This window comes from Salmo salar, chromosome 17 (genome assembly GCF_965601325.2).
Source record: "Salmo salar chromosome 17, fSalSal1, whole genome shotgun sequence".
Lineage (NCBI taxonomy): Eukaryota > Metazoa > Chordata > Actinopteri > Salmoniformes > Salmonidae > Salmo > Salmo salar.
Window position 1 is genome coordinate 68676622 of NC_138307.1, and position 12623 is coordinate 68689244.

At 40.5% G+C, this 12623-nt stretch overlaps 1 protein-coding gene across 1 annotated transcript in view; it reads right to left on the minus strand.

Moving 5' to 3' along the window:
- Nucleotides 1–12623, minus strand: part of copg2 (coatomer protein complex, subunit gamma 2) — a 106046-nt gene that overhangs the window by 12128 nt on the left and 81295 nt on the right. Inside the window, 1 exon segment of the mRNA NM_001140234.1 lies at nt 113–294. Coding sequence (NP_001133706.1) covers nt 113–294 — 182 coding nt within the window.

The following is a 12623-nucleotide window of genomic DNA, read 5'->3' on the forward strand; positions in this document are numbered from 1 at the left end:
GAGGAGGGGTTAGGGGTGATGCACCCAACTAGACCTCCACACATTGACAATCGCTGTGCATTCTAGGAGACGTGAACTTCCTAAAGCGCACCAGTCACCAGTGTAGCCCTACCTTCTGCAGGAGCTGGTCATTGAGCGTGTTGGTGCAGTCGAACTGGAACACCATGTGTCTGGCGAAGGTGTGCTTGACGCAGCGCACCACATACTCAGTCTCCGCCTCGGTCAGCTGCACCGCCTCCGACGTCTTGAAGAGAGAACCCAGGCCCTGGAATTCTGGGATGGCTGCCAGTTGTTCTGTTGACAGGAGGAGGAGAGATTAGAGGCCCAGTCAGGGGCGGAAATCCCGGGGGGGGGACACACGACCCCCCCATCCTGGGAAAAATATGATTTGTCCCCCCCAATATATCACTGAAACATAACTATGTAATTTAAATAATATTAATAATACGCAATGAAAGCAATTGTGCTGATTATAGACACTTAATAGCGCGTTTTTAAGTTTCAAAAGATTGCGACCCCCCCCACCCTTTGCCTCACAATGGTTTGATCCACTGCCAGTACCTTAGCTTGCTAGGTAACAGAGAGGTCGTATCTACTGTCTGAAAGGCACTCAATGCACGTAACTGACGTGAGGTTAATCCAGTCAATCGCGCACACACACTAGCTGAATATGCAGAGCTAGCGCGCAAATATTAACTATTAAGCTAGCTAGTACCTATTCCATTTATGTGGCGTCGTCAAAGATGGAATCTTTGCTATCGTCAATTTATTCCAAGATCAGCATGCAGATGATGTAAGTTAGTGCTTCAAAGTCCCTGTGATAAGGTTAGCGATAAACTGAAATCCAAACTGAACAGAACTACACTCTCTTCTACCATTGTCTTAAATATATTTAATGGTCTCGTTGCAAAAGCTAAATTGTCGCAAGGGAACTTTTATTTATTTATTTATTTTATTTCACCTTTATTTAACCCGGGTAGCAAAGATTATAGCAAACACCACTGAAACTGAATTGGTGCTCGCTAGCTTTGCAAATTCAGCTATTGTTGGAAGCCAGCCAATATGAAACAAACTATTAAAATTACAAAAGGTTGCAGCATAAATGGTGAACTCATACAGCTGTCAACTCTTGTCATTTTAATCCGTTTCACATTTGCTAGCTACCTTTTAGATCGAAGCCCAAATAGAATGATAAAAGATAAGATGATAGAAGCCCATCTCCTACTGTAAATAACCTACACACTGTGTTGTGTGTGTGTAGCCAGCCAGCCAGGTAGAAAAATGGCAGAAAAATAAAAGACGGACATCAGAGTATTTTTCAATACACCAAAATGCATAGTAAGAACCCTAGTAGCCTAATATCTCAAAGACTAGTTGATAAAATGTTCATAAGAAAGAAATGAAATTCTAATGGAAATGTTTCACAATGATGTCATTAGGCAGAGCAGGCAACAGATGCCACACAGACAGCAGAGTTGGGGACAGATATGCAGGGACAGACTGGCAGAGACGGGGAGTCTCAGGTAAGTTTGTTGAGTCTTTGTTTGGCAACATTATGAGAGGTTCTCAATTTTTTGGACTTGTAAAATAGGAACATAATTGGAAAATGCCATGGATACCCCCACTCTCAACTTAAACTGGTGACTGAACTAAGATTTGTTAAACGCAATGGTATTGCTGTTGTGATTAGTTGTGTAGTTTTGGGTACCGGTAGTTAGGAGTACGGCAAACACCTTATTTCTTTGTTTCCTCAATATACATTTACCATATTACAATGTAGGCTATGTGTTACAGCACTACTTTTGGTGTCCCCCTCAGGAATTGCTCGAGAAAATGTAATGTAATTGTCCCCTCCAAAGTTGATATCAGATTTTTGCCCCTGGGCCCAGTTCCAAATCCACCCCTAGTCCTAACTACACTGCTCAAAAAAATAAAGGGAACACTTAAACAACACATCCTAGATCTGAATGAAAGAAATAATCTTATTAAAACCTTTTTTCTTTACATAGTTGAATGTGCTGACAACAAAATCACCCAAAAATAATCAATGGAAATCCAATTTATCAACCCATGGAGGTCTGGATTTGGAGTCACACTCAAAATTAACGTGGAAAACCACACTACAGGCTGATCCAACTTTGATGTAATGTCCTTAAAACAAGTCAAAATGAGGCTCAGTAGTGTGTGTGGCCTCCACGTGCCTGTATGACCTCCCTACAACGCCTGGGCATGCTCCCGGTGAGGTGGCGGATGATCTCCTGAGGGATCTCCTCCCAGACCTGGACTAAAGCATCCGCCAACTCCTGGACAGTCTGTGGTGCAACGTGGCGTTGGTAGATGGAGCAAGACATGATGTCCCAGATGTGCTCAATTGGATTCAGGTCTGGGAAATGGACGGGCCAGTCCATAGCATCAATGCCTTCCTCTTGCAGGAACTACTGACACACTCCAGCCACATGAGGTCTAGCATTGTCTTGCATTAGGAGGAACCCAGGGCCAACCGCACCAGCATATGGTCTCACAAGGGGTCTGAGGATCTCATCTCGGTACCTAATGGCAGTCAGGCTACCTCTGGCGAGCACATGGAGGGCTGTGCGGCCCCACAAAGAAATGCCACCCCACACCATGACTGACCCACCGCCAAACCGGTCATGCTGGAGGATGTTGCAGGCAGCAGAACGTTCTCCACGACGTCTCCAGACTCTGTCACGTGCTCAGTGTGAACCTGCTTTCATCTGTGAAGAGCACAGGGCGCCAGTGGCGAATTTGGCAATCTTGCTGTTCTCTGGCAAATGCCAAACGCACGGTGTTGGGATGCACGGTGTTGGGATGTAAGCACAACCCCCACCTGTGGACGTCGGGCCCTCATACCACCCTCATGGAGTCTGTTTCTGACCGTTTGAGCAGACACATGCACATTTGTGGCCTGCTGGAGGTCATTTTGCAGGGCTCAGGCAGTGCTCCTCCTTGCACAAAGGCGGAGGTAGCGGTCCTGCTGCTGAGTTGTTGCCCTCCTACGGCCTCCTCCACGTCTCCTGATGTACTGGCCTGTCTCCTGGTAGCGCCTCCATGCTCTGGACACTACGCTGACAGACACAGCAAACCTTCTTGCCACAGCTCACATTGATGTGCCATCCTGGATGAGCTGCACTACCTGAGACACTTGTGTGGGTTGTAGATTCCGTCTCATGCTACCACTAGAGTGAAAGCACCGCCAGCATTCAAAAGTGACCAAAACATCAGCCAGGAAGCATAGGAACTGAGAAGTGGTCTGTGGTCACCACCTGCAGAACCACTGCTTTATTGGGGTTGTCTTGCTTATTGCCTATAATTTCCACCTGTTGTCTATTCCATTTGCACAACAGCATGTGAAATTTATTGTCAATCAGTGTTGCTTCCTAAGTGGACAGTTTGATTTCACAGAAGTGTGATTGACTTGGAGTTACATTGTGTTGTTTAAGTGTTCCCTTTATTTTTTTGAGCAGTGTACTTCAATATTATAGCCGAATCCACCCCTAGTCCTAACTACTACAATATTATAGCCGAATCCACCCCTAGTCCTAACTACTACAATATTATAGCTGAATCCACCCCTAGTCCTAACTACTACAATATTATAGCTGAATCCACCCCTAGTCCTAACTACTACAATATTATAGCCGAATCCACCCCTAGTCCTAACTACTACAATATTATAGCTGAATCCACCCCTAGTCCTAACTACTACAATATTATAGCCGAATCCACCCCTAGTCCTAACTACTACAATATTATAGCTGAATCCACCCCTAGTCCTAACTACTACAATATTATAGCTGAATCCACCCCTAGTCCTAACTACTTCAATATTATAGCTGAATCCACCCCTAGTCCTAACTACTTCAATATTATAGCCGAATCCACCCCTAGTCCTAACTACTACAATATTATAGCTGAATCCACCTCTAGTCCTAACTACTACAATATTATAGCCTAATCCACCCCTAGTCCTAACTACTACAATATTATAGCTGAATCCACCCCTAGTCCTAACTACTACAATATTATAGCTGAATCCACCCCTAGTCCTAACTACTACAATATTATAGCTGAATCCACCCCTAGACCTAACTACTTCAATATTATAGCTGAATCCACCCCTAGTCCTAACTACTTCAATATTATAGCTGAATCCACCCCTAGTCCTAACTACTTCAATATTATAGCTGAATCTTATAGCTGAATCCACCCCTAGTCCTAACTACTACAATATTATAGCTGAATCCACCCCTAGTCCTAACTACCTCAATATTATAGCTGAATCCACCCCTAGTCCTAACTACTTCAATATTATAGCTGAATCCACCCCTAGTCCTAACTACTTCAATATTATAGCTGAATCCACCCCTAGTCCTAACTACTACAATATTATAGCTGAATCCACCCCTAGTCCTAACTACTACAATATTATAGCTTAATGCACCCCTAGTCCTAACTACTTCAATATTATAGCCGAATCCACCCCTAGTCCTAACTACTTCAATATTATAGCCGAATCCACCCCTAGTCCTAACTACTACAATATTATAGCCGAATCCACCCCTAGTCCTAACTACTACAATATTATAGCTGAATCCACCCCTAGTCCTAACTACTACAATATTATAGCTGAATCCACCCCTAGTCCTAACTACTACAATATTATAGCTGAATCCACCCCTAGTCCTAACTACTACAATATTATAGCCGAATCCACCCCTAGTCCTAACTACTACAATATTATAGCTGAATCCACCCCTAGTCCTAACTACTACAATATTATAGCCGAATCCACCCCTAGTCCTAACTACTACAATATTATAGCTGAATCCACCCCTAGTCCTAACTACTACAATATTATAGCTGAATCCACCCCTAGTCCTAACTACTTCAATATTATAGCTGAATCCACCCCTAGTCCTAACTACTTCAATATTATAGCCGAATCCACCCCTAGTCCTAACTACTACAATATTATAGCTGAATCCACCTCTAGTCCTAACTACTACAATATTATAGCCTAATCCACCCCTAGTCCTAACTACTACAATATTATAGCTGAATCCACCCCTAGTCCTAACTACTACAATATTATAGCTGAATCCACCCCTAGTCCTAACTACTACAATATTATAGCTGAATCCACCCCTAGTCCTAACTACTTCAATATTATAGCTGAATCCACCCCTAGTCCTAACTACTTCAATATTATAGCTGAATCCACCCCTAGTCCTAACTACTTCAATATTATAGCTGAATCTTATAGCTGAATCCACCCCTAGTCCTAACTACTACAATATTATAGCTGAATCCACCCCTAGTCCTAACTACCTCAATATTATAGCTGAATCCACCCCTAGTCCTAACTACTTCAATATTATAGCTGAATCCACCCCTAGTCCTAACTACTTCAATATTATAGCTGAATCCACCCCTAGTCCTAACTACTACAATATTATAGCTGAATCCACCCCTAGTCCTAACTACTACAATATTATAGCTTAATGCACCCCTAGTCCTAACTACTTCAATATTATAGCCGAATCCACCCCTAGTCCTAACTACTTCAATATTATAGCCGAATCCACCCCTAGTCCTAACTACTACAATATTATAGCTGAATCCACCCCTAGTCCTAACTACTACAATATTATAGCTGAATCCACCCCTAGTCCTAACTACTACAATATTATAGCTGAATCCACCCCTAGTCCTAACTACTACAATATTATAGCCTAATCCACCCCTAGTCCTAACTACTACAATATTATAGCTGAATCCACCCCTAGTCCTAACTACTACAATATTATAGCCGAATCCACCCCTAGTCCTAACTACTACAATATTATAGCCGAATCCACCCCTAGTCCTAACTACTTCAATATTATAGCCGAATCCACCCCTAGTCCTAACTACTACAATATTATAGCTGAATCCACCCCTAGTCCTAACTACTACAATATTATAGCTGAATCCACCCCTAGTCCTAACTACTACAATATTATAGCCGAATCCACCCCTAGTCCTAACTACTTCAATATTATAGCTGAATCTTATAGCTGAATCCACCCCTAGTCCTAACTACTACAATATTATAGCTGAATCCACCCCTAGTCCTAACTACTACAATATTATAGCTGAATCCACCCCTAGTCCTAACTACTTCAATATTATAGCCGAATCCACCCCTAGTCCTAACTACTTCAATATTATAGCCGAATCCACCCCTAGTCATAACTACTACAATATTATAGCTGAATCCACCCCTAGTCCTAACTACTACAATATTATAGCTGAATCCACCCCTAGTCCTAACTACTACAATATTATAGCTGAATCCACCCCTAGTCCTAACTACTTCAATATTATAGCTGAATCCACCCCTAGTCCTAACTACTTCAATATTATAGCTGAATCCACCCCTAGTCCTAACTACTTCAATATTATAGCTGAATCCACCCCTAGTCCTAACTACTACAATATTATAGCCGAATCCACCCCTAGTCCTAACTACTACAATATTATAGCTGAATCCACCTCTAGTCCTAACTACTACAATATTATAGCTGAATCCACCCCTAGTCCTAACTACTACAATATTACAGCCTAATCCACCCCTAGTCCTAACTACTACAATATTATAGCTGAATCCACCCCTAGTCCTAACTACTACAATATTATAGCTGAATCCACCCCTAGTCCTAACTACTACAATATTATAGCTGAATCCACCCCTAGTCCTAACTACTACAATATTATAGCTGAATCCACCCCTAGTCCTAACTACTACAATATTATAGCCGAATCCACCCCTAGTCCTAACTACTACAATATTATAGCTGAATCCACCTCTAGTCCTAACTACTACAATATTATAGCTGAATCCACCCCTAGTCCTAACTACTACAATATTATAGCCTAATCCACCCCTAGTCCTAACTACTACAATATTATAGCTGAATCCACCCCTAGTCCTAACTACTACAATATTATAGCTGAATCCACCCCTAGTCCTAACTACTACAATATTATAGCTGAATCCACCCCTAGTCCTAACTACTACAATATTATAGCTGAATCCACCCCTAGTCCTAACTACTTCAATATTATAGCCGAATCCACCCCTAGTCCTAACTACTTCAATATTATAGCTGAATCCACCCCTAGTCCTATAGTCCTAACTACTTCAATATTATAGCTGAATCCACCCCTAGTCCTAACTACTACAATATTATAGCTGAATCCACCCCTAGTCCTAACTACTACAATATTATAGCTGAATCCACCCCTAGTCCTAACTACTACAATATTATAGCTGAATCCACCCCTAGTCCTAACTACTACAATATTATAGCCGAATCCACCCCTAGTCCTAACTACTACAATATTATAGCTGAATCCACCTCTAGTCCTAACTACTACAATATTATAGCTGAATCCACCCCTAGTCCTAACTACTACAATATTATTGCTGAATCCACCCCTAGTCCTAACTACTACAATATTATAGCTGAATCCACCCCTAGTCCTAACTACTACAATATTATAGCTGAATCCACCCCTAGTCCTAACTACTACAATATTATAGCTGAATCCACCCCTAGTCCTAACTACTTCAATATTATAGCCGAATCCACCCCTAGTCCTAACTACTTCAATATTATAGCTGAATCCACCCCTAGTCCTAACTACTTCAATATTATAGCTGAATCCACCCCTAGTCCTAACTACTACAATATTATAGCTGAATCCACCCCTAGTCCTAACTACTTCAATATTATAGCTGAATCCACCCCTAGTCCTAACTACTTCAATATTATAGCTGAATCCACCCCTAGTCCTAACTACTACAATATTATAGCTTAATGCACCCCTAGTCCTAACTACTACAATATTATAGCTGAATCCACCCCTAGTCCTAACTACTACAATATTATAGCTGAATCCACCCCTAGTCCTAACTACTACAATATTATAGCTGAATCCACCCCTAGTCCTAACTACTACAATATTATAGCCGAATCCACCCCTAGTCCTAACTACTACAATATTATAGCTGAATCCACCCCTAGTCCTAACTACTACAATATTATAGCTGAATCCACCCCTAGTCCTAACTACTACAATATTATAGCTGAATCCACCCCTAGTCCTAACTACTACAATATTATAACTGAATCCACCCCTAGTCCTAACTACTACAATATTATAGCTGAATCCACCCCTAGTCCTAACTACCTCAATATTATAGCTGAATCCACCCCTAGTCCTAACTACTTCAATATTATAGCTGAATCCACCCCTAGTCCTAACTACTACAATATTATAGCTGAATCCACCCCTAGTCCTAACTACTACAATATTATAGCTGAATCCACCCCTAGTCCTAACTACTACAATATTATAGCTGAATCCACCCCTAGTCCTAACTACTACAATATTATAGCTGAATCCACCCCTAGTCCTAACTACTACAATATTATAGCTGAATCCACCCCTAGTCCTAACTACCTCAATATTATAGCTGAATCCACCCCTAGTCCTAACTACTTCAATATTATAGCTGAATCCACCCCTAGTCCGAAATACTACAATATTATAGCTGAATCCACCCCTAGTCCTAACTACTTCAATATTATAGCTGAATCCACCCCTAGTCCTAACTACTTCAATATTATAGCTTAATGCACATTTAGTCCTAACTACTACAATATTATAACTGAATCCACCCCTAGTCCTAACTACTTCAATATTATAGCTTAATGCACCCCTAGTCCTAACTACTACAATATTATAGCTGAATCCACCCCTAGTCCTAACTACTACAATATTATAGCTGAATCCACCCCTAGTCCTAACTACTACAATATTAAAGCTGAATCCACCCCTAGTCCTAACTACTACAATATTATAGCTGAATCCACCCCTAGTCCTAACTACTTCAATATTATAGCCGAATCCACCCCTAGTCCTAACTACTTCAATATTATAGCTGAATCCACCCCTAGTCCTAACTACTTCAATATTATAGCTGAATCCACCCCTAGTCCTAACTACTACAATATTATAGCTGAATCCACCCCTAGTCCTAACTACTTCAATATTATAGCTGAATCCACCCCTAGTCCTAACTACTTCAATATTATAGCTGAATCCACCCCTAGTCCTAACTACTACAATATTATAGCTTAATGCACCCCTAGTCCTAACTACTACAATATTATAGCTGAATCCACCCCTAGTCCTAACTACTACAATATTATAGCTGAATCCACCCCTAGTCCTAACTACTACAATATTATAGCTGAATCCACCCCTAGTCCTAACTACTACAATATTATAGCCGAATCCACCCCTAGTCCTAACTACTACAATATTATAGCTGAATCCACCCCTAGTCCTAACTACTACAATATTATAGCTGAATCCACCCCTAGTCCTAACTACTACAATATTATAACTGAATCCACCCCTAGTCCTAACTACTACAATATTATAGCTGAATCCACCCCTAGTCCTAACTACCTCAATATTATAGCTGAATCCACCCCTAGTCCTAACTACTTCAATATTATAGCTGAATCCACCCCTAGTCCTAACTACTACAATATTATAGCTGAATCCACCCCTAGTCCTAACTACTACAATATTATAGCTGAATCCACCCCTAGTCCTAACTACTACAATATTATAGCTGAATCCACCCCTAGTCCTAACTACTACAATATTATAGCTGAATCCACCCCTAGTCCTAACTACTACAATATTATAGCTGAATCCACCCCTAGTCCTAACTACCTCAATATTATAGCTGAATCCACCCCTAGTCCTAACTACTTCAATATTATAGCTGAATCCACCCCTAGTCCGAAATACTACAATATTATAGCTGAATCCACCCCTAGTCCTAACTACTTCAATATTATAGCTGAATCCACCCCTAGTCCTAACTACTTCAATATTATAGCTTAATGCACATTTAGTCCTAACTACTACAATATTATAACTGAATCCACCCCTAGTCCTAACTACTTCAATATTATAGCTTAATGCACCCCTAGTCCTAACTACTACAATATTATAGCTGAATCCACCCCTAGTCCTAACTACTACAATATTATAGCTGAATCCACCCCTAGTCCTAACTACTACAATATTAAAGCTGAATCCACCCCTAGTCCTAACTACTTCAATATTATAGCTGAATCCACAACTAATCCTAACTACTTCAATATTATAGCTGAATCCACAACTAGTCCTAACTACTACAATATTATAGCCGAATCCACCCCTAGGCCTAACTACTACAATATTATAGCTGAATCCACCCCTAGTCCTAACTACTACAATATTATAGCTGAATCCACCCCTAGTCCTAACTACTACAATATTATAGCTGAATCCACCCCTAGTCCTAACTACTACAATATTATAGCTGAATCCACCCCTAGTCCTAACTACTACAATATTATAGCTGAATCCACCCCTAGTCCTAACTACCTCAATATTATAGCTGAATCCACAACTAATCCTAACTACTACAATATTATAGCTGAATCCACCCCTAGTCCTAACTACTACAATATTATAGCCGAATCCACCCCTAGTCCTAACTACTACAATATTATAGCCGAATCCACCCCTAGTCCTAACTACTTCAATATTATAGCCGAATCCACCCCTAGTCCTAACTACTACAATATTATAGCTGAATCCACCCCTAGTCCTAACTACTACAATATTATAGCTGAATCCACCCCTAGTCCTAACTACTACAATATTATAGCCGAATCCACCCCTAGTCCTAACTACTTCAATATTATAGCTGAATCTTATAGCTGAATCCACCCCTAGTCCTAACTACTACAATATTATAGCTGAATCCACCCCTAGTCCTAACTACTACAATATTATAGCTGAATCCACCCCTAGTCCTAACTACTTCAATATTATAGCCGAATCCACCCCTAGTCCTAACTACTTCAATAATATAGCCGAATCCACCCCTAGTCATAACTACTACAATATTATAGCTGAATCCACCCCTAGTCCTAACTACTACAATATTATAGCTGAATCCACCCCTAGTCCTAACTACTACAATATTATAGCTGAATCCACCCCTAGTCCTAACTACTTCAATATTATAGCTGAATCCACCCCTAGTCCTAACTACTTCAATATTATAGCTGAATCCACCCCTAGTCCTAACTACTTCAATATTATAGCTGAATCCACCCCTAGTCCTAACTACTACAATATTATAGCCGAATCCACCCCTAGTCCTAACTACTACAATATTATAGCTGAATCCACCTCTAGTCCTAACTACTACAATATTATAGCTGAATCCACCCCTAGTCCTAACTACTACAATATTACAGCCTAATCCACCCCTAGTCCTAACTACTACAATATTATAGCTGAATCCACCCCTAGTCCTAACTACTACAATATTATAGCTGAATCCACCCCTAGTCCTAACTACTACAATATTATAGCTGAATCCACCCCTAGTCCTAACTACTACAATATTATAGCTGAATCCACCCCTAGTCCTAACTACTACAATATTATAGCCGAATCCACCCCTAGTCCTAACTACTACAATATTATAGCTGAATCCACCTCTAGTCCTAACTACTACAATATTATAGCTGAATCCACCCCTAGTCCTAACTACTACAATATTATAGCCTAATCCACCCCTAGTCCTAACTACTACAATATTATAGCTGAATCCACCCCTAGTCCTAACTACTACAATATTATAGCTGAATCCACCCCTAGTCCTAACTACTACAATATTATAGCTGAATCCACCCCTAGTCCTAACTACTACAATATTATAGCTGAATCCACCCCTAGTCCTAACTACTTCAATATTATAGCCGAATCCACCCCTAGTCCTAACTACTTCAATATTATAGCTGAATCCACCCCTAGTCCTATAGTCCTAACTACTTCAATATTATAGCTGAATCCACCCCTAGTCCTAACTACTACAATATTATAGCTGAATCCACCCCTAGTCCTAACTACTACAATATTATAGCTGAATCCACCCCTAGTCCTAACTACTACAATATTATAGCTGAATCCACCCCTAGTCCTAACTACTACAATATTATAGCCGAATCCACCCCTAGTCCTAACTACTACAATATTATAGCTGAATCCACCTCTAGTCCTAACTACTACAATATTATAGCTGAATCCACCCCTAGTCCTAACTACTACAATATTATTGCTGAATCCACCCCTAGTCCTAACTACTACAATATTATAGCTGAATCCACCCCTAGTCCTAACTACTACAATATTATAGCTGAATCCACCCCTAGTCCTAACTACTACAATATTATAGCTGAATCCACCCCTAGTCCTAACTACTTCAATATTATAGCCGAATCCACCCCTAGTCCTAACTACTTCAATATTATAGCTGAATCCACCCCTAGTCCTAACTACTTCAATATTATAGCTGAATCCACCCCTAGTCCTAACTACTACAATATTATAGCTGAATCCACCCCTAGTCCTAACTACTTCAATATTATAGCTGAATCCACCCCTAGTCCTAACTACTTCAATATTATAGCTGA